A 21,933-nucleotide genomic window follows, 5' to 3' on the forward strand; every position below is an offset into this window, starting at 1 on the left:
CTAATACTTTTTTTTTTTTTTGACTCAAAATAGTGGTTGAAACTGGGCAAAACATGCAAATGGAAATTGAACTGAAATCTTTTGCTTTTGGCTTGAATTGGCCAAGTCTCCCGAAATACCAAGACTGATACAGTTTAGAATCATTTTTGGACTAAATTGAAATGGTTAAAAACTAAACTTATATGTAGAGAGTATTTCTTTTAGATCGTTAACAAAAATGTAGCCCTTGTCTTGCATTTATGGATTCTGAAAAGATGTTGATGTTCTTAGCAGAGTCTCAACATCTATTCATTTTGCAGGAGTTGGTAGGAGCTCAATACTTGTAAACATCTATCTGCAGAGACTCTAGTCAAGAGCTTTTCCAAGTATTGTTATTGTTTGCTACTTTGTGTTCATCTATTTTGGCCTAACATTAAAATCTTGAGATCATCTCTTTCACCTTTTCATAATTTTAAAAAAAATGCTTTAATATGCTTTGCATTAACTATTTCTCATAATAAATTGATGATATGGGACAGACTCAACCACTAAAAGTTTTGCATTAGTGTGTGTTCCAAGGTTTTCAGAACCATCTCGAATTAGACGATTCGAGATATGTCGAATCGGACAGGTGGGGAACCGGGACTGTTTCAGCTTGGAAAGCGGCATATGCCGGCGCTGAGGGAGAAAGAGAGGGAAAGAGAGGAAGAGAGAGGAGAGGGTGAGAGAGAAGGATGCCGTTGGAGGTCGGTGGTGGCCCGCTGCGGCCGTCGGAGGGCTGCAAAAGCCTCCGCAGCTTAGTTCGCCTGATAGGGCTATTAAACGATAGAGAAAAAGAGAGAGGGGGGGAGTGACTCATCGGAGGGAGGATGGGACGGCGGAGGGGCTGTCGGATGTTTTCGAACAGCTGCCGTGGCCAACGGACGATGGAAACCATGCGGGTGGAGTTGCGGCTGTCGCACAGGGGCTGTTGTCCCTGTTCACGTGTCGGTTCTTTTTTAAAAATGGAGATGAACAGTGAAGCTGGCAAACCATTTGCTGGCTTCACTGTTTAAGAGGTTTTTTAAAAAAAATAAAAATAGTGAAGTCGGCAATCGGATTGCTGGCTTCATCTTTTCGAATTTTTTTTAAAAAAGCAAAAATAGTGAAGCTGGCAAATGGTTTGCCGGCTTCACTTAAGTTCTAGTTTTTAAAAAAATCCTGTGAAACAGGGGCGTCGCCCCTGTTTCACACTTTTGCCGGCTTCACTTAAGTTCTAGTTAAAAAAAAAAACCCTGTGAAACAAAGGCGTCGCTCCTGTTTCACACTTGCGGTGCCGCGCATGTGGACTGCACCGTCCGGCGGCCAACCGGAGGCCCCTCTGACTCCTTCCCCTCCCTTCTTTTCTTTCTTCCTCCCTGACGCCCCTGTTTCACACTTTTGCCGGCTTCACTTAAGTTCTAGTTTTAAAAGAAAATCCTGTGAAACAGGGACGTCGTTCCTGTTTCACGCTTGCGGTGCCGCGCATGTGGACTGCGCTGTCCGGCGGCCAACCGGAGGCCCCTCTGACTCCTTCCCCTCCCTTCTTTTCTTTCTTCCTCCCTCTCTCTCTATTTCTCTCTTTTCCTCTCGGTTTCCTTCCTTTCCTTGTTTTCATTCGTGCTGGTCTAATACGGTACGGACCCGTTCCGGCCAGTACCGTCGGTCGGCACGAGCTCCAGTACCGAGTCCGCAGATCTTGATGTGTTCTTTCCTTTAAAATATTATTATCTACAGAGATTCTAATCAGAGAGCTTGTATGGATATTTCTGTTGGATTGGGCTGAAAATCCTATAGGAACGAGCTTGTTGACCCATCTAGCTTGCATTTTCTAAGAGCCTATCCAAACCCAGCCTAGATCATGTTAGCTTTTGGGCTGCAGGAAAAGAAAAAAAAGACTGATGAAAGTCTTTTTTTCTTCCCATAGGATTTGGGCTCAGTGATGTTTTGTTGATACAGGGCTATGCTTAAATAGGTTTCCACGAATCCTACAGGATTTTCATCTCAATCCTATAGGAATATCCAAAGAGGCCCTAAAGATTTTCTAAGCCTTCTTAGCTTTTGATGCTTTACCTTATGTCTTACTGATTTTAGAACTAATTGTATTCTATTAGACGTGGAGCATGCTGTAAATGTGTTGTGATCCATTTGTATGTTTGCATGATCAGTAATTGCATGTCTTGTCTTGTTTTTTCTTCTTATTTTTCCTATTTTTTCCTCTGGTATGTAGGCAACACTCTTCCTTGCTATGGACATTCTTTTGTCAGAAGAGAATGGATTGGTTGATCTTAGACAGGAGATAGGGCGCCTTATCAATGCTATAGTTGCTGTTCTTGGTCCAGAGCTAGCTCCTGGGAGTACTTTTTTTTCTCGTTGCAAGGTTTGATTTTGCTTGAGATAGTGCCATCTTTTTTTTTCTCCCTTTTATGTGCATGCATGTGTGTGTGTTGTGTTTTTGGGTGGTGGGGGGAGGTTTCTTTGCTGTTTTCTCTTGCACTTGCATCTTGACTGAAGTTGTCTCGGCTACGAAACTCTTCATTTTTGTGGTTTTTATTACATTATTGGTTTACTTTGTACTGACACCTTTTCCATGCAGTCAGTTATTGCAGAAATAAGCTCTTGCCAAGAGATATCAACCCTTCTTGAGTACGTTACTATCTATAAAATTCTGTTAGATTTCTTTTAAATTTGATTTGACAGAAGGGGTGGGTTGGGTGCTGGAGAGCTTTCTTTCTTTCTTGTTTCCATTTTTATACAACATTTCACTGCAAACTTAGTTTTGATTGCAGTAGGATGGTTCATATTTTGAGAATTCATCTATAACTGCAGAATTTGCTATTATAATATTACAGGTCTGTTAGGTTCACGCAACAACTTGTTCTTTTTGCTCCACAAGCTGTTTCTGTGCATTCTCATGTTCAAAGTCTTCTTCCAACCCTCTCCTCACGGCAGGTGCTGCTGAATGAAATGCTGAAATGGTCTCAGTAGTTATGTTTATTTTCATTTTAACCAGGGGGCATGCTAATTCCTCTTTGCAACAGCCAAGCCTTAGGTCTCTTGCTGTATCTACTCTGCATCATCTAATTGAAAAGGATCCGGTAAGACATTCTTAGGTATTTGCATAACCTTTTGTTGTGCCTTCTACTTTTTGCTACTAAGTTGTTCGCTGTTTACATTTTAAGGTTTATAATGCGACATTAACCTGGTATCATTAGCATTCAGTTTTTAAATTGTCACTGTCAATAGGTTTACTGAGACTGGGGCTTGTCATGATCCATACAAAATCAGGTTTTCTGTTTAAGTGCTGCTTAATTCTGTCCTTAATTGTAATGACTTACCACAGGACTTGTGCCATTCCAACACTTTGGCACCTATGCAGACAGAAGGATACAAAATGCTATAAGCATTTGCTTGTGCACTCCAGAGATTCTCAAAGATAATGCTGAACTTTTCCTCGGTAATAGACTATTATTGAAAACTTGAAGTGTTGGTTAATCGTCCAAGAATCTGCTGAAGGCATATATGGTCCTTTGCGACAGGGCAAACTCAATGGATTCTCCCCATTAAGCACTATTGAATTTCATAGACATTACTGAAAACACATGTACTTCATTATAAATGTCATGGTTGCCACTTCTAGAAAAGGGTTCAGAAAGTGACACTTGTATAGGAAGGGAAAATGGATGTAGGAGATAACCTTAAATACAATGGAAAATGATCATCTAAATATTGAGGATAACTCAAAAGAATACCTGGTAATTTAAGGACATTTATTACATAAGCAGCTAGCAATGATTAGGTTGTGGTCGAAACATTATTTGATAATGGTCAGCAGTACTTGCTATTTATTTTCGGTGTTGTGTATTCATTGCATATTTTGCTAAGGAAGTCCGATGCTATCTGTTATGTGTATTGGAAAAAAACTGAGTTACATCGTAAGAATATCTGCGTGGTATCAGCAATCCCAATCACAGTTCTGCATTAGGAAAGAAGAAAAAAAAGGAACTCAGAATATATGGATCTAAGAAGTATCTCCTGAAGTACAGAGTATGTCTGTAGCAGGCATGCAGGTTCTGACATGGTTCACAGTACAGTGTTGCAGGGTGCAATATGATAGTTAAAACTTTAAAAACTGACCTATTCCATCATTGTTGGCTCAAGATAAGGCTGGCTAAGTTCAAGTGTTGTTTTACTTGCCACTGGTTTTGAAAGAAGAACGATCTTAAATAGATAAAACTTATTTGTCATTTATGTTTACTTATTTGGGTTTCACAAATTGCATTGAATTTTCTGTCATGCAGTAAGTTTCCCAATGTCATAACATGAACTACTGGTAATTTTGTTGCATTCTCTTTATACTAAGAATAGTAGTTATGCAACAAATTATTTTGATTAACATGGTGAGTATTTACTAAAAACCCACCCAAGATGGTAAGATAAGAAATAACAAGATGATGAGATAAGAAATATGGTTTGTCATTGTATAGCATAATGGCCATTTGAGAGCTCTCACCTTAGCTGATGAACTAAAAGACATTTAATTGTTGTGAACAATCGATCTAGTTTCCCTGTCATAAAAAGCCCTGGCATCTTTACATAAAATCGGAAGAACTTGCATGTGAAGTGTGAGATTCATAAGAGTCAATCTTTAGAGCAACCATCAAGAATCTAGTTTCCATGGGACCAGGAACCTTATTGAAATCTAAAACCAACTCACTTGTAATTTATTCTTTGAAGAGGCTTAAACAATTGGCAGCATTCTAGTTCTACTTAGTGGTTAATGTCATCACTTAAAATTAGGAAAGAATGTAAACTCATTGTTGAGTGACTTATCATGAAATTTCTACTTTAGATTGTGTTGCTTTTTTTCTCTTTGGCAAATAATATGTGACTGAGGGACGAACATATCTCTTCACTAAACCTTGTGAGAATTCCTTTATGTATTTTCTTTCCAACTCTTTAAAAATCATGAAGATTGCTGCTGCTTAAAGTATCAAAAATGAGATAGTTCACCTCACCTACCAGTTTGACTTCTAGGTTTTGTCCTTGGCCTGCTTTCCTAGGGTTGTCTTGGCCAACAATTCATGCTCATCGAGGATTGATGTCACGTTGACAACCAATATTGGAGATCTGCTTCATTTTTCAACTTGTAACTAGGTACTACTCTTTTTGCTATGGTGCCTTCCACTGTGGCTCAGTGAGTAGCAGATGTGCCATCACTGCTGTCTCTCTTCTGTGAGTTGCTTAAGCTTCATATTTCCTGAACAGAGGTGCCATATTGATCTGAATGGGAAGAACAATTCCCTGAAAATTGTGAGAGCTGACTCGCTAAGGGACTCTACAGTAGTTAACACACACACACACATCCATACATACACACACACACACACACACACAACATACATATATACATACATACATATAGATACATACATACATACATATAGATACATACATACATGCATGCATATAGACAGATACATACATACATAGATACATTTATGTAGATACATACATACATACATACATGCATGCATGCATGTATGTATATATCTACATACCTACGTACATGTATGTACATACCTACATACCTATATATGTATGTGCATACATACATACCTACATATGTATGTACATACATATATATGTATACATACCTACATATGTATGTACATACACATACATATATATAGATACATACATACATATATATAGATACATACATACATACATAGATATAGATACATACATACATACTTACATAGATATAGATAGATACATACATGTATGTACATATCTACATACATACATACCTACATATGTATGTACATTATATGTATGCATACATACATATATATATGTATGCACACACCACGCACGCACATCTATATATACATATGTATATATACATTATATAATAGATATATATACATATGTATATATACATTGATACATACACACACACACACACACGCATGCACATCTATATATACATATGTATATATACATATGTATATATTCATAGATATATATATACATATGTATATATATCTATGTATATATACATAGACACACACACACACGCACGCACGCACGCACTTCTATATATACATATGTATATATACATAGATATATATATACATATGTATATATTCTATGTATATATACATAGATACATATATATACATATGTATATATACATATATGTATATATGTATACATAGTATGTATATATATAGATATATATGTATATATATACATATATATCTATATATATACATACATATGTATACATATATACATATATGTATATATACATATGTATATATATGCATGCATGCACATACATACATACATACATACATACATACATACATACATACGTATGTGTGTGTGTGTCTCTAAGTATTTTAAACCTAAAAAGGGGAGTAGAAACTCAAAAGATTACCAAAGGACATGACAGTGGAACTTGTTTCAATAAGGCTTGGTGAATTCAATTGTACAGTACATTGTCATTATTGGGAAATCAGTAGGCTAGTTGAGACATAGTCGATGGTCTGGCAAATTTCTTCTATTGACTGTCAGATATCTCTTAGTGCATGTTAGTCTACAATTTTGAATTCAATTGTACGCTACATTGTCATTATTGGGAAATCAGTAGGCTAGTTGAGACATAGTCGATGGTCTGGCAAATTTCTTCTATTGACTGTCAGATATCTCTTAGTGCATGTTAGTCTACAATTTGTTCCAATCCTAGCACCTAGAAACTGTTTGATAGTATATTATTTGAAGTTTTGGAGGCTAAGGGTTATTTTATTTTGATGATTCTATAACATTTGATCGGTTAAAGCATTATCTCAAACCTTTTGGCTATTGAGTTGGCTGTACTTAGGATCTAAACAAGCCAAAGTCAAGCAGGCTAAACCTCAGGTTGAGTTGTGATTGAGCTTGAGCTTAGCTCATTTACTTTTGAGCTGAGTTCAAGTTGCTCATGAATATTATTTAGGGGATGCTTGGAGAAGTTAAGGTCCAAACAGGCCTTGTACATTATACTTTGAACTAATTATTATGGTAAAATCTCAATTGTATAGTTGAAATACATTCATTTCCATGTAAATTATGTTAATTTTAACAAATAAATATAAGTATTTACTAATAATAACAAAAATAATTTAGTACCTGTCTATATTAATGATTTACTTATTAATATTTTAACTTTGTTCAAGCTGATTAGTTCTCGTGCTATTTGAGAAAGCTGAAACCGAGCTGCTCTTGAACCAAAACATGGTTGCTCATGAATGGCTTTCTCATTTGACAATCTTTGTTTTACTAAATGGATATGTGCTTTTGCAATGAGGTGTGTCTAAACAATAATATATCAACTGCTTAATCGTAATTGTTCGGTGCTAGCGGTTGGCAGTGGAGACCACACCATTGGGAGAAAGTTCCATATCTGTAACCAAAGGATTACTTAAAAAGAAAAAGAAAATGAAAAGTGTTATTGCAACCTTACTTCACTTGTACCAACATACTTAAACCTCGTTCCTTGCTATACTAGGTTTCTATGTTTTTTTTAAATAAAAAATGATCATATAGAATCATGGATAGTATGCAATATTTTCTGTTTTTCTTTTAGATGGTGTTACATCTATAAAATGTACTGCACTAATCCTTAAAATCATCTGGCATTGAATTGTTTTGACAGCTTGCGATGATTGATGAGAATATTGAAGAAAATTTGTTCAGCATGCTTGATGAGGAAACTGACTCTGAGTATGTTACTCTCTAGCACTGTTATCTCTGAAACATCTCGTGAATATCTGTGGAGCTAAGTTTTCTTGATAAGTGCATTACTACTGGCTGTCTGGTTCGTGGTGATCCTCGACTGCCCAGGCACCTGATGACTTAGATGGTCAATATCTAAAAAACGGCAGAAGAAACCATGAAGGGTCAACATCCACATGCATGCACCACCCAGTGATGCATACAAATAGCCAAATAAACAATTCTATGATAATTGGAACTAAGATCAAGCAAAATCAAGGAATGGCTTCATCATGAAGTAATAGCAGAATTTTTAAAAGTCAACAAAAGTTACATTGGTATGAGCAGAATTTAAACACAAGGAGTTTAAAAAGAGGAAAAACAAGAGAGCACAGAGGGGAAACTGAATACAAAGAAAAAAAATTCGGAGAAAGACAAAAACCAAAGATAAAAAATATAAAGAGGGGAAGATAGAATAGGAACAAAAGGAAGGATCTTTTGAAAAAGAGGAAGTGGAAGAAGAAAAGCAATCAGAGAACAAAATGGAATGATTGAGGAAGAAGAGGAATAAGAGGAGAAGGGAAGTGGAAGATAGAAGAAGGGGTAGAAGAGGCAGTATGAAGACCAAAATGGCTTTTGTAGGCCTTTGGGTGGTCAAATAGCTGCCGGCCTACTATCAGAGGGCTTCTAGAATGGTGCATGGCTGTTGATGGGCTGCCAGAGGGGTGGGTCTTTGCTGGAAGATTGGCAGAGTGATGAGGAAATGAGGGAGGGGAAGGTTTTGGGCTGGGTGAGAGAGTGGATGAGTTTAGGGATTGAAAGTAACTGATAACATATGTTATTTTTTAACTTGCAATTTTTAAATAATTTATTTCAATCACACCAGTGAAAATAAATTTAAGGTTCGCAGTGTGCTCATTGGTAAAAATGTACCTACGTGGACAGCACAGGCACCTAGTTAGTGATTTTGACAACCTGTGCTTTGTAGATGATACAATGTTTTATACCAAGCTATGCTTGGTTTTCAATCCATGTGATTTCTTTGACATTACTAGATCAAAGCTGACATGTTAGCCTACTAGATGCTAGCCGACATTTCTTTTCCACTCCTGCTTCAGACAACCAAGGCCCAGGTGATTAGGCTATATCCATAATGGACATCGGGCTTTTATTTGGGTTTTTCAATGTGGATTCTGCACTCTTGACAATTGCAACAACGTGAAACATAGGAGGAGTATATTGTAAAAGATTAGCATATATCAACCTGTATGGTGGTTTTACATTACCTACATTTCTGTTCATAATTACTTGAGATTCTATGGAGTTAATGCATTTCAATAGTAAAGTTCAATTGTTATGTAGTGGTTAAGAACTCAATCTAATATTCACTATTTCACACATATGGCTCAGCAAAAACTTCTACTTAGCTTGTCATATATAGCAGCAAATCACTAAGATATTTGCATGTTATTCTTGCACTGTTGTGAAGTTGTTCACAATTACAACTAAATGTTGTATGATAATAATAATTGTGGATCAGGTGCAAAGGAACTCACAAGTTTATTGTTATTCTGTCAGGATTGGTAGCTTGGTTCGTGCAACAATTACTCGGTTACTTTATGCATCATGCCCTTTATGTCCATCACGTTGGTTGGCCATATTTCATAACTTGGTATGCATCTTATCCTGTTATAACTTCAAATTCTAAATCATATTACTTTGATGTTTTCTTACTTGATTAAACATAATTGTAGTCAATAAAGATCTTAGATTTAAAAGTAATATTAAGTTTTACTTCTCTATGTATCACTTAAGTTGATTTGTTATCCTGAAATACACCATTTCACATTAAATCCTGTCTGTCTTAGTAAGTTCCAACAAAACTTTTTGGTTGGTAAGCTAGTATTGTGATTGTTTATATGGACTAGAGCTGAGTGGATGAAGAGTTGCAGTCCTTCCATGGTGGTCCCTTAAAATAAGATCTCATGAAATGAGAAGGTGGGCTGTATATGTCATATGATTCACAATGTTGGGAAATTGAGGTCTATAGCTAATAAGATGAACATAATAAAATGATTGCCAATTTGAATATGTTAAAACTTGGAAGTGAGGAATCCATATATAAGGGGAGGTACAGAAGGTGACAGGGTGTTTACTTATGGACAAAGTGATAGACGACTGGTTGAAATGATTTGCGCGTACTCGCTGAAGTTGGATGGCGAACCCTTCTCAAAAAGTCTTGCTCTTGTACCTACACTGCTTTCTAGATTTTCTAGCCTTCTCTCCAAATAAACATCTTTTATTGCTGCTTTATTTTGTTAAACTAAATGTTTGGATTTGCTCCATTTATCCTTTTATGGGCCTGTGTATCATGTGGGCTTCTTGTGGCAACATGCAAATTCAAAAAAATTTTTTAGGCATATTATATTATCTGTGAATGTTTGTCAGCCACTTCTTAAATTTAATAAGATTTCCTGTTCCTTGCTCTAGGACTTGCTTCCACTTCAGGTCAATAAGCAACATAGACTTAAGGAAGCCCTAGTAAGGTGAGATGCTTCTATCTGTGTTGAAGGGTCCAGGAAAAAGAAATTTATAATGGAAAGAAACTTTAGTTATTAATTCAAGTAAACTATCTAGCAAATACATACCTATACTAGGAACTATTTTCAATCCTCCACTTTAAACACCAACTAATATTCATTTATTGACTCTTAGAGGTCAAGAAAGCCTTGTCTGAGCAGGGTTTCTAATTTTTTTTTTTTAGGTGTGAGTTTTGGACTATGGAGTACATCATCAATTCCATCTATTGAATGTTTTTATTTATTATATTGATTTGTCATTTTTAATATTCATATGATTATTCTGGTAATTTTTAGTTTTGTTTTTATTTTTCTCTTCACTTTTTTCTATTTTACTTGTTATCTTTGAATGGAATCTCTTGCTTGCCCTAAACTCTGTTGATGTGAAACAAGAAGTCGGCCAAGTTCTCATTTTTCATTTTCTCTGTTTGAGATTTTAATGAAGGTTGACTATAGAATTATAGGAATGAACCATTTAGAGTAGATGAAGCAAGGTTTTAATTACTGATACTAAATCCTGTACTCTTTCTCCATCGGAAGGGTCGGTATTGGTACATAAATCTAACATCCTCCAAAAAATTGAAAAACCATCAGTGTCAACTGGTATGACTGGTCCAGCAGTACCTGTACACACTGATACAGACTGCTACATTTGGTACGTACTGATGCAGCTGTTTTGGTATCCTCGCACCTGTGCCCAATGCTGATTTTGTGCCAGAACATTACGATACCAGTCTTACTACCCCAATTTCGGTGTTTTTATAACCATAAGATGATCCAACATAGTTCACTCCATGCCTTTCTTGTTTTTATGTATATGCCTTATATAATTTTGGTTTTTTTTCCTTTTAGGTAGTTTCCCATTTGAAGCAATGCTCAAACTTTTGGTAAAATGTTTACTTCCATTGCAGACTCTTAGGGTTTTATAGACTTTAGAGGGTCTATTCTGCAATACCGTAGAACTCAAATTTGCGAGTACCATCTAGGATAAAACAATTTAGAATTTATCCAATTCACATATCTTCCAAACACTTGGTTTGGTTGTATGACATATTGCTGCTGTTCAGGTTCTTGCAACGTCAACAAGAAGCAATTCTGCTGAGAACAATGTTAGTTCAGTGAATGAAAACTCAAATGGTGCATCGGAACGTGGTGCAAATTTATATTATGGAGATGATGATGAAGACATGATTGCTGGTTCAAAAGGAGAACGGATACAAGGTTCTGTTTCTGCTTCCAGTGTTGATACTAAAAGAGAAAAACATCTCAGATACCGAACCAGAGTTTTTGCTGCAGAGTATGTGGTTGCTAATTGTTTAGCCAGCATTACTTTAACTTTTGCTTTGACTGTTTTTTGCTCTTTATTTTTGTGCCTTTCTTTACATCTATAGTAGTATTGAAGTGAATTTTGTTTTGAGTACTTCGATTGTATATAGAGAGAAACTATTATGAAGATATTGCTTATTTGCAGTGTACAAACTTATTGACACAGGCCCACAAACATGCCCTCATTTGGAATGAAAATGTTTTCATTTATCTACCTATATCAATTTAATTCTTTGCTATATACAGTCTTTGGAGTTAAAGGGGTAAATGCCTTGTCTTCTGCAAATCATTATTTTGGCATAAAAGAAAGTGGGGAAAAATATTGTTGCAAGATATTGTGGAAAATTACATTGCACTAAGCTTCTAAACTTCTCCACATATTTTTCCTATTCAAAAATGGAAAGAGGAAATTCCATTTCTTGAAGAGAATTGTATCATACTTCTGGGTGGCATATGCTTGTTCCTTGGAGAAGGTTTCCTTAAAATTGGGTGAACCAACATTGGTAGATATGTAAGCTGGAACATTGTTATGGCATGGATAAAGCTGGAAAAAAAATATGTGATGTAGAGCAAAGCTAAAGAGGTAGAAAGTACCCCAAACATTCTTTCTGACATTACTTGAAAGTATATTTTATAAAATTAAGATATTTTTACCATAAAATATTTGTTGATTGGCAGAAATACTCTATCATGCAGTAACTTTATGATGTTTATAAAGTTAAGGTAGAAACTTTTTAATGCTTATGTGATGTTATTCTTTACTATTCTTAGATTTAATGAAATCACAGCACTATAATTCCTCCTGCTTTGTAATAAAATGAATGCTTTATGCACTTCCAAGGAGGCTATGTGCAGTTTTTAAGATCACTCTCTACTTTGGAACACAAGTATATTGATTTTGCTGTAACCCAAATGGTGCTGCTAATATTTTAACGAATATCACATATAGGTAGGTCTTCATTGGGTTTTGTTTGAGCCCATTGGCTTAACATTTGTGCCTCAAAAAATTGTAGTTCTCTATGTCAAACCTTGCCTCATTCTGTCTGGATGATTTTCAAGTCTAGGGAATCTTGGATGGTTGCTTGCAATTCTATGACATTGTGAGTTCATAAAGCAAAATTATCAACTAGCACCATTGATTGTGTCTCGTTTGAGAATAGACATTTGTGATAAATGGAGTAAGTTGGAGTAGAAAAAGGAAGGCTAAACTATTCCACTTGCTCATAAAGGTAAATTATTCCCTGAGTTAAGTGGAGTAAATGAGTCAGGAGGAGCAAAGGTGAGCTACATAAATACTCATTTTTATACCATATATTAAGAATACTTATTTCACCTTGTTGAAAGGTGATTTTGCTTGGTGCTTAAATGAGTGTCTACTTGCAAAAGGATGGAATAATTGTGTCTAAGGTTTGTTGTACCGATCGTTACCATACCAGATATACTGTACCATACTGGTGTTGAATTGATGTGCAGTCTTGTACCATACCAGTATTCAATAAACCTCACTGTCTCAAACTGCACTACGTATCGACACTGTAGTAGGATGGTACTAGCATCAGGGTCTAGTGTCAAGATGGTGAACTTTGAACTGTATTAAATGACTGTTGTTCTTTCTTATTTCCTTGCCAAAGTCTGCCTTAGTATCCAGGGTACTCCGGTTGAGATATTACCAGCTTCAAAATCTCGATCTTGAATTAAGTATCTTTTAGTCAAAATATATTTTTGGTTCAATACAAAGGAACCATTAATTGATCATTCTATATGGTGAATCATACATTCAATGAAAATTCTATCAATTGCTTAATTCTAATCATTTTATGGTATTCGGGTTTATTTTGTCTAGATCAAGGTCTGTTGTTCTCGTACCGTTGACTATATCAATAAGGGACTAGTATAGTAGGGCATGCCACGGCTTCGAACCGTACCGACGCTTGTTACAATCTAGCATAATGCTTTGGTACCAATATGTTTTTTTGATTTTTTGTTTTTGTTTTTGTTTTTGTTTTGGGTGCTTATTTAAGGTTTGTGGCTGTTTAAGCATTGTGATTGTAAGGGTATTTTGATGTTATTTTATGTTATATGTTGGTCTTGATAGACCATATGATTGCTTATTCTAATAATTAACATCGATAATAGATATGGTCTTGATAGCTGGATGTAATAATTAACATAGATATATGTTTGACCATATGACTGTCTTGAATATATATATAAATCAAATTGATTTAAACTACAAAATATGCACCGATATCTAGTTCCATGTGAAGTGTCTATGCTGACTTGCCTTTTTCCATTAAGATGGAAAAGAAGCTTGTTGCTTGTTGGTCAAGGCATAATTGCATAAATGCTGGTCTTTGATAATTTAGTTATGATTAGTGGCTTTTGCTGTGATTCAGTTAGAGTAATTTAGATTCATATCTAAAATTTGTCCCTTGACATAGTAAGTACTAAATTGTAACTTCTGGTGTTAAACATTGGTGTATCTTTTCAAGGACATGCATATAGAATTAATTATGTTGATAGTAATACAGCCATTCTAGACCTTCTTAGCGTCATGTAATAGCTTTAACCAATGTTGGTGGTACTGGTGCCATGACTTGTGCGGGTCAGTTTCTAAGTTGACATGGTATGATACCATACCAACTCATGGTATGAAACATCTGCTGGTCCAGTGTTATTATCCCCAGTTCTTCCAAGAGAGGGGGAGGGTGGGGGCATGACCACATGAGGGTACTCGATGGTGGTGGTAGATGTATTGTAGGGGTTAAGAGTCACGAGTCCAAGCCCAACCTTAACTCAGATGTAGGTAGCCAATCAGTGGGGCAGGGGGCGTCAAGCAGGGTGACACCTAAGGAGGTGGCAGCATTGAGGTTGACAGGGTCCTTGAGGGGGTTGCAGGTGATGCCGGTGAGGGGCTTTAGGGGAAGAGAGAGAAGCAGAGGGGCACCACAGGGGTGTTGTCCGCAGGGGGCGCACGCCGGAGAGAGGGGGAGAGAGAGAGGTTTGGGGGGATGGTGGATATTTTATAAGAGTTGTTGGTTCGGCCTGGCCAGACTTGGTTGATACTGCACAAAACTGGGCAGCATGGGTTGGTTTGGCCTGGTTTGCTCTCTGTCCTGTGCTGAAAGCCCAACTGTCCCGGTTCTAGGCTGTTTTGGTTTGGTATTTCGAACCACCTGGGTGGGAACAGTTTGGGTATTCTTGGCTCTATTATCATTCATTTCTGTAATGTACAGGAAGATAAGTCATGAATGAATAACATTAATTACATTGTATCGTTAGAATGTTTGCATATCGATTAAATTTAGCTGTCTTCCTAGATGATGTACCACATCTGAACTTTCTTACCCAGATAGTTTATATTTAAGTTCTCTGATGCATGATATGCACATGTTTCACCTTTGTCTTTAGCCTTTTGTCAGCACATTTTGCTATCAGTACACTGTCCTGAACTCTTGTGCTGTAGTACTTTTTGTACCGACTTATCTACAGATCTGATTTGTTTTAGATAGTTTCATTCTCAAGATTTTATGATGACATCATTTACATAAAATTTAGGTGTTTGAGCTGTCTACCAACTGCTGTTGGAAACGACCCTGCACATTTTGATGTTTCTTTGGCAAGGAGTCAGCGAGCTAAGGGGCGTGGTTCCTCGGGTGATTGGCTAGTGCTGCACTTACAAGAGCTTGTCTCACTCTCTTATCAGGTCCTAGTCTTGTGTTGATGTGTACGTGGGGACAATAGCTCCTCTTCTATAATCCTGGTGCAAATAGCTGACTGGTGTTCCTTTGGACAGATAAGCACTGGGCAGTTTGAAGGCATGCAGCCCATTGGCGTGAGACTTCTAAGCATCATAATGGACAAGGTATTGCAAAACGGATGTTTAAAGCTTGGGGTATCATTTTTATGCATTAAATAGCAAAAACTTAATTTCTGATGACTATATAGTAATTGGGCTATTTTTGCACTTACTAAAATTTGCTGTGTATTGGTTATGTAATAGATTTTCATCTCTTTTCTTCTTATTGAGATTATAATGGAACCCAATGTAGATACATCTTTAACTTTCTAATTCAATTTCCTGTTAAGCCATTGTTCAATTTTTACTTGGTGGCCTTATGATGAACTTGGTGGAGTTATGATGAATTTTAGTTGGTGGATTAATGATGTGTCTGCACTCTGCAGCCAATAGTTTGGAAGAGTAGATTCAAGAGAACTTGGCTTTTGAAGTTTTGAGCACAGTACTTTTCCCTTCTTGAAGGAGTGGTCCAACCTACTTCAAATTTAGAAATGGAACCTAATCTAGTAAGAGAGAGAACTGTAGGGCATGATAGTACAATCCTAATACCAGAAGTTTTATTTGATAGAGATATACACAAGTCTCTTTTTAATAATTATTGAGCCAAAACCTGCAGGTATCCTTTACTCTTGTTGGCTAGTTTGCTCAGCAACTCAAGCCACCATGCAGGTGTCCTGCATACTCATTTACGTTTAATGTTACAGGCCCAACTTATGGTACTAATACATATTCCGTCACATTAGAACAAATGCCAAATGCAAGCATTTAATGGGTAAGGACCAAACCTCTATGTTCCAAATCTGCATTCTCCCCAATATCAGTGAACAAGTTATGGTACTGACGTATGCTCTCTCCCCAGTATCTCCAATATCAGAAGATTAGTGGACAACTAACTCTATAGGGATATTGTGGGCTTATCTCAAGTCAGTTATTATCAAGCATTCAAGATCATATTTGAGGAACTTTGCACTTTGGTGGTCTGTCAAGCTCTTCATGCATCTAGTTTAGAGACTATGCAGGCTGTTGTCTTAGTTGCTGGTATGGTGTTGTCAGCTTCTGATTGGTGTCCTATAGTTCTGTTGCTCCTGACCCAGTCCAAATTTCTACTATGTTGGCTATCAAGTTCAGCCTATGCAACAAGTTGTCCATTGGTTCTCTCTTTGTTCTTCAGCTTGCCCAGTTCACGTTGTTTCTCTTTTCTTTTCTCTCTTCGAATTGTTTATTCTATGTGAGGTCCTCCATTTTTTTTCACCTTGTGCAGCATACCTCACGGTAAGTGACCAACATTAATGTTGGATAGTTTTGGGCAATAGGTTTTGTGTATATTTAACTGACACACCTTTTAGTCCTTAGGTACTATCTTATTTTATATGGCTAGGTTGTTTATGAATGATTACTGGAGCTATGAATGCTAGTGGCTAACTTTGAAATTGTGTTTTCAGTCACAATGGAATGCTGTTTATTTGGTTGCTGAATCCGTTTTTTGAAACTTAATTAAAAAAACGATCTCTTTGCTAGTACCTCGTTTTTTTATGAATGCTTTAATAGTTTAGGATTGTGACCCTTTTCTTTGCCCTTTCAGTTTGGCAGAACTTCAGATCCAGAACTTCCTGGGCATCTCTTGTTAGAACAGTATCAGGTCTGTTTGAAAATCTTTCTTATGTTCTTTTCAGATATTCAGTTAGAAAATGGCCAACTTCTTTTGTGAACTTAACATGTATGTTCAATGGGTTTGCAAGATTTAAAATTTCCATGTTTCTATAGTTAAGTTCTGATGGACCATAATGAGTATAATTGTAGGAGAGAAAAGGAAATAAGAGGATAACTGGGGATTGTCCTCTGATATCAATGTTGACTATTCTTTGTCATGCAGGCTCAACTTGTTTCTGCTGTTCGATCTTCCATAAGCACCTCATCTGGTCCTCTTCTCTTGGAGGCTGGGCTGCAGTTGGCTACAAAGGTCTTGAACACATCTCTTCTTAGTTCAGAGTTATCTATTCTTTATTTTTGGAGAATAATGAAGCCCAGAATACTTTTCTTTGGTAATTTCAGATTTTGACAAGCAGCATTGTTAGTGGGGATCGGGTTGCTCTGAATCGCATGTTTTCTTTGATTTCACGCCCACTTAATGACATTAAAGACTTGTATTACCCATCTTTTGCTGAATGGGTTGCATGCAAGGTATAACTTTTGTTTTGTCGTCTAAATGCATTGCTAGAACTTTGAACTTCAGGAAAATTCTTTAACTTAACAATTTTGCCAGTCATAAGCAAGTTGGCATTCTTACTGAAGATTTATGTTTTTGTGATAGATAAAAGTGAGGCTTTTGGCTGCCCATGCATCCATTAAGTGTTATGTGTATCAGTTCCTGAGGGAACAGAAAGGTATTCCAGATGAGTATCTGCAGTTGATACCTTTATTTTCTACTAGCTCGAACATCTTGGGAGAGTACTGGATCAGCATTCTCAAGGACTATAGCTATATGTGCTTTGGCTTGCATCCAAAATTTAGTGTAAGAATCGTTCCATATCAAATGAAAAAGTTTCACCTTCCTTTCTCCATGGTGATTTTATGACAATGCTTATGCTTGACTTCTATGAGTATTTTCTTCTTGTTCACAGTACAAACCATTCCTGGATGGAATTCAATCGCTGCTGGTTTCATCCAAGGTGCAGGAATGTCTACATGAAGCGTGGCCACTAATTTTGCAAGCAACTGCTCTGGATGCAATTCCCATGAAGTTTGAATTGGACAAATCTTCGAAACATGATGAAGATTCACCCAGAACTCCATTTATATCTGGCCACAGCATGGTCAGATTGAAACTCAGTGAATTTCAGTTTCTTTGGGGGCTTTCGCTGTTTGTTCTCTTTCAGGGACAGCAACTAGTATCAGGTAACCAAGGAAAAATGCTGCTTGTTCATGATGAGAAGAAGCACAGTGGAGATTCAATGCCTCAAGGGGTGCATTACCTGTCATCATTTGAGATTGCCTTGCTAGTATTTCAGTCTCTTTCAAAAGAAGTATTTTTCAGCCAGGAATTTCTGTCATTGGACCTCTGCAAAGAACTTCTTCAGGTATTAAAAAAAAAAAACAATGTCTTTAGGTGAAATTCTCTCAATAAGGAGCAGGTTAATGTGGGCAACTCAATCTATATTTAGTCAAGCATTGTTAATTTTTATTTGGGAGGGTGCAGCAGTCCTATGAATTGTAATGGAACCCTCTTTTATGACTATGGTAATTTGCATAAAAATTATGGATGGCTTCTTTCACTCTGGTTTTTCAGACTACATAAATTTGCATATTGTTATTTGGGGAGAACTTGAAAGTAGGGTATCCTGGTATAGCTTCAGACATTTGCCTTGTGTTACTTTGTGCATCCTTGTTGCATTCTGAGCAGCATTTCCTGTACTGACAATGTTAGTAGGGAATAACATTGTTAATAATGGCTTGGTATATAGACTTCATATTCCTAATGTTGAGCTGCATAAAATTCATGAATGCAGGTTCTTATATCTGTTGATTACACCAGTGCTTCATGCAATGGCCTTGTCATATATCTACTATCACAGGTGAAGTTTAACTGATGCTTCAAAAATAAAATTTAAGTTGGTTTTCAGAAGCATATAATGTATGGAATGGATAGTATGTTCAATGGTTTTGACTTGTTCTAGGCTGCCTTAGTACAACAAGGACAAACTATAATAAATCAGTCCCATTTAAACTTCCAAAGCAAAGATAAGAGGTAAATCCCACGACCAGTTTATGTTAATTTCAACTTAATATTTTTTTTAACGGAAACCAGATTTTCATAGTCTAACCCTCAACGTTTGAACAAACCTATCATGGTCACTGCAGACAGCAAGGTACTCTAACCATGTAGACAAAAGGCATTCAACTTTAACTCAGTTTTTGCTTTCATTTCATGTCTGCTTCTCATGGTGTTGACCCTCTAATGCTTCTGAAACTACTGGCATCTAATGCCTAATTGCTGTTTTAGGGCCAGAAAACTAGGATATATGTGTTGCCATAGCTTGTAAGTCAGATTATAGGCCATCTCATGTAAAACCTGAAGAGTTGTCTGCAGAATGTAGAAAGACTACAAGCAATTTGACAGACTCATTCCCAAATTTTCTTGCAAAGTATCATCCCTTGGCCTGTTTTCACAGCCCAATGACAATGATGTTGAGTTTGACACCCTTGAAACATAAGTTCACCTTTGTTCTCAGTCCTGATGAATAGTATTTGGAGTACTGCTTATTTGAATAGCAAGTTCTGCCTTGATTATCTATTAAAGTTACTTTATCGTGAGCTGCATATTTCGAACAGATGTGCATTTTTTTGCCACTGTGATTTTCTCGGAGGATGACTTGTGTTTTTTTTGTTTTTTGTTTTTTCAAACAGATTGTGAAGTTCTGTCCTGATAATTATTTTCATATGGATGACTTCACTACTGCAGCCACAGAACTATATTTCAAATGTCTTATGGTAACATTTCAAAGGTAGCTGCTCTTCTCACGGTATTTTTAGCAAGTGTTACTAGTGTTTTTTTTTTTTTTTTTTTCCAGTGTGATACAATATAAACGTGTTAATCTTGTTGCTGGTCTTATTCTATTTGTCTTGAGTTGCCATCATTGGTGAGAATTAAATGCTTAGTTGTTCTTACAAGTCTATTACTGCAGTGACAATGCAATTTTGCAAGATCACTCTCATAGCAACGAGTTGCTTTCTGAGTTATGCAATGCAGCTGAGATGATAGTATATCGGTTAAACCATAAGGTGTGTGAAAGAAATAGCTTTCTAAAATGTGCTTTTCTTGCCCATACATTTGTTTTAAAGATTGTATTTTCTTTTTCCATACACAAAATAAAGCTTTCTGTATCATATTTCGACTTGGTCTCCATAGTGATTCATCCCATGCTCCATCTATTTAGTAGTCTAAATTCTCTCTCTTGTATACCAGAACCGGTGGAATTTGATAATGGCACTTATATCGATCTCTCGTCAGTGGTTTAGATTAGCTTCAACCAATTTACTCTTGTCAAAAGCTATCTCATTTCTTCAGAAGTTAGTGCCCTTTATGAAGAGATGTTTCACAGGTTTGTCCTAATTTAGTTTTTGCTTTCTCATTTTATGAAAATTGGCTGTTTTCTTTTGCTTTAAATAATTATGTATGATGTATTTTTTTATTTCTTGTAAATAATGTATGAGAAGCTGAATGTAAGAAACATATATTTTGGTACCATCTGCAATCTAGTGCAGTTTTACATTGGTTCTCAAAAATTCTTAGGTATTGCTTATTAGAAGGTTTCATATTGTCTTTTATTGTCATCTTTCTGCAATATATTTTTCTTGTATTATATTAAAATTTTGAGGATATTCAAAATGACCCATGTTGCAGTCATGTAGATCATGGATGTAGTAGATAGAGCAAAAATTCCAGTTTGAACAAACCATGATGATTGTTTTCACTTGAAAGTGATTTCTAAGTTGAGCGTGCTGGGATTACAGCTTCATGCAAGTTGTTGCTTTCAGAATTAGCAAGATAAGATGTGATTTGATATTTATATGTAAATGTGTGTTAGATCAGAGATTTTCTCAGAAAACTATAAGCCATGTCATCTTTTGGTCAGCCTTAACTTAAAATAACAAGTGAAAGTGGTTGCTAAGTTTAGCATGCTGGGGTTACTGCTTCATGCAAGTTAGTCCTTTCAGAATTAGCAAAGTTAAGATCATGGATGTAGTAGATAGAGCAAAAATTCCAGTTTGAACAAACCATGATGATTGTTTTCACTTGAAAGTGATTTCTAAGTTGAGCGTGCTGGGATTACAGCTCCATGCAAGTTGTTGCTTGCAGAATTAGCAAGATAAGATGTGATTTGATATTTATATGTAAATGTGTGTTAGATCAGAGATTTTCTCAGAAAACTATAAGCCATGTCATCTTTTGGTCAGCCTTAACTTAAAATAACAAGTGAAAGTGGTTGCTAAGTTTAGCATGCTGGGGTTACTGCTTCATGCAAGTTAGTCCTTTCAGAATTAGCAAAGTTAAGATCATGGATGTAGTAGATAGAGCAAAAATTCCAGTTTGAACAAACCATGATGATTGTTTTCACTTGAAAGTGATTTCTAAGTTGAGCGTGCTGGGATTACAGCTCCATGCAAGTTGTTGCTTGCAGAATTAGCAAGATAAGATGTGATTTGATATTTATATGTAAATGTGTGTTAGATCAGAGATTTTCTCAGAAAACTATAAGCCATGTCATCTTTTGGTCAGCCTTAACTTAAAATAACAAGTGAAAGTGGTTGCTAAGTTTAGCATGCTGGGGTTACTGCTTCATGCAAGTTAGTCCTTTCAGAATTAGCAAAGTTAAGATATGGTTTGATATGTAAATGTGCATCAGATCAGAGATTTTCCAGACAACTATAAACTGTGTCATCTTTTGGTTGGCCTTACTTAAAATGACA

General features: G+C 36.3%; 1 protein-coding gene across 1 annotated transcript in view; it reads left to right on the forward strand.

The window, feature by feature from the left end:
• Positions 1–21,933, forward strand: part of LOC105039381 (protein SWEETIE) — a 123,433-nt gene that overhangs the window by 69,298 nt on the left and 32,202 nt on the right. The window contains exons 26-43 of the mRNA XM_073244211.1: positions 2,228–2,377; positions 2,594–2,643; positions 2,850–2,949; positions 3,039–3,095; positions 7,703–7,770; positions 9,340–9,433; positions 11,408–11,637; positions 15,225–15,372; positions 15,463–15,531; positions 17,048–17,104; positions 17,339–17,425; positions 17,518–17,646; positions 17,777–17,977; positions 18,087–18,542; positions 18,972–19,037; positions 19,870–19,967; positions 20,148–20,244; positions 20,429–20,564. Coding sequence (XP_073100312.1) covers positions 2,228–2,377; positions 2,594–2,643; positions 2,850–2,949; positions 3,039–3,095; positions 7,703–7,770; positions 9,340–9,433; positions 11,408–11,637; positions 15,225–15,372; positions 15,463–15,531; positions 17,048–17,104; positions 17,339–17,425; positions 17,518–17,646; positions 17,777–17,977; positions 18,087–18,542; positions 18,972–19,037; positions 19,870–19,967; positions 20,148–20,244; positions 20,429–20,564 — 2,293 coding nt within the window. The remainder of the gene's footprint in view (positions 1–2,227; positions 2,378–2,593; positions 2,644–2,849; positions 2,950–3,038; positions 3,096–7,702; positions 7,771–9,339; positions 9,434–11,407; positions 11,638–15,224; positions 15,373–15,462; positions 15,532–17,047; positions 17,105–17,338; positions 17,426–17,517; positions 17,647–17,776; positions 17,978–18,086; positions 18,543–18,971; positions 19,038–19,869; positions 19,968–20,147; positions 20,245–20,428; positions 20,565–21,933) is intronic.

Source organism: Elaeis guineensis, chromosome 1, assembly GCF_000442705.2.
Source record: "Elaeis guineensis isolate ETL-2024a chromosome 1, EG11, whole genome shotgun sequence".
NCBI classification, from domain to species: Eukaryota; Viridiplantae; Streptophyta; class Magnoliopsida; order Arecales; family Arecaceae; genus Elaeis; species Elaeis guineensis.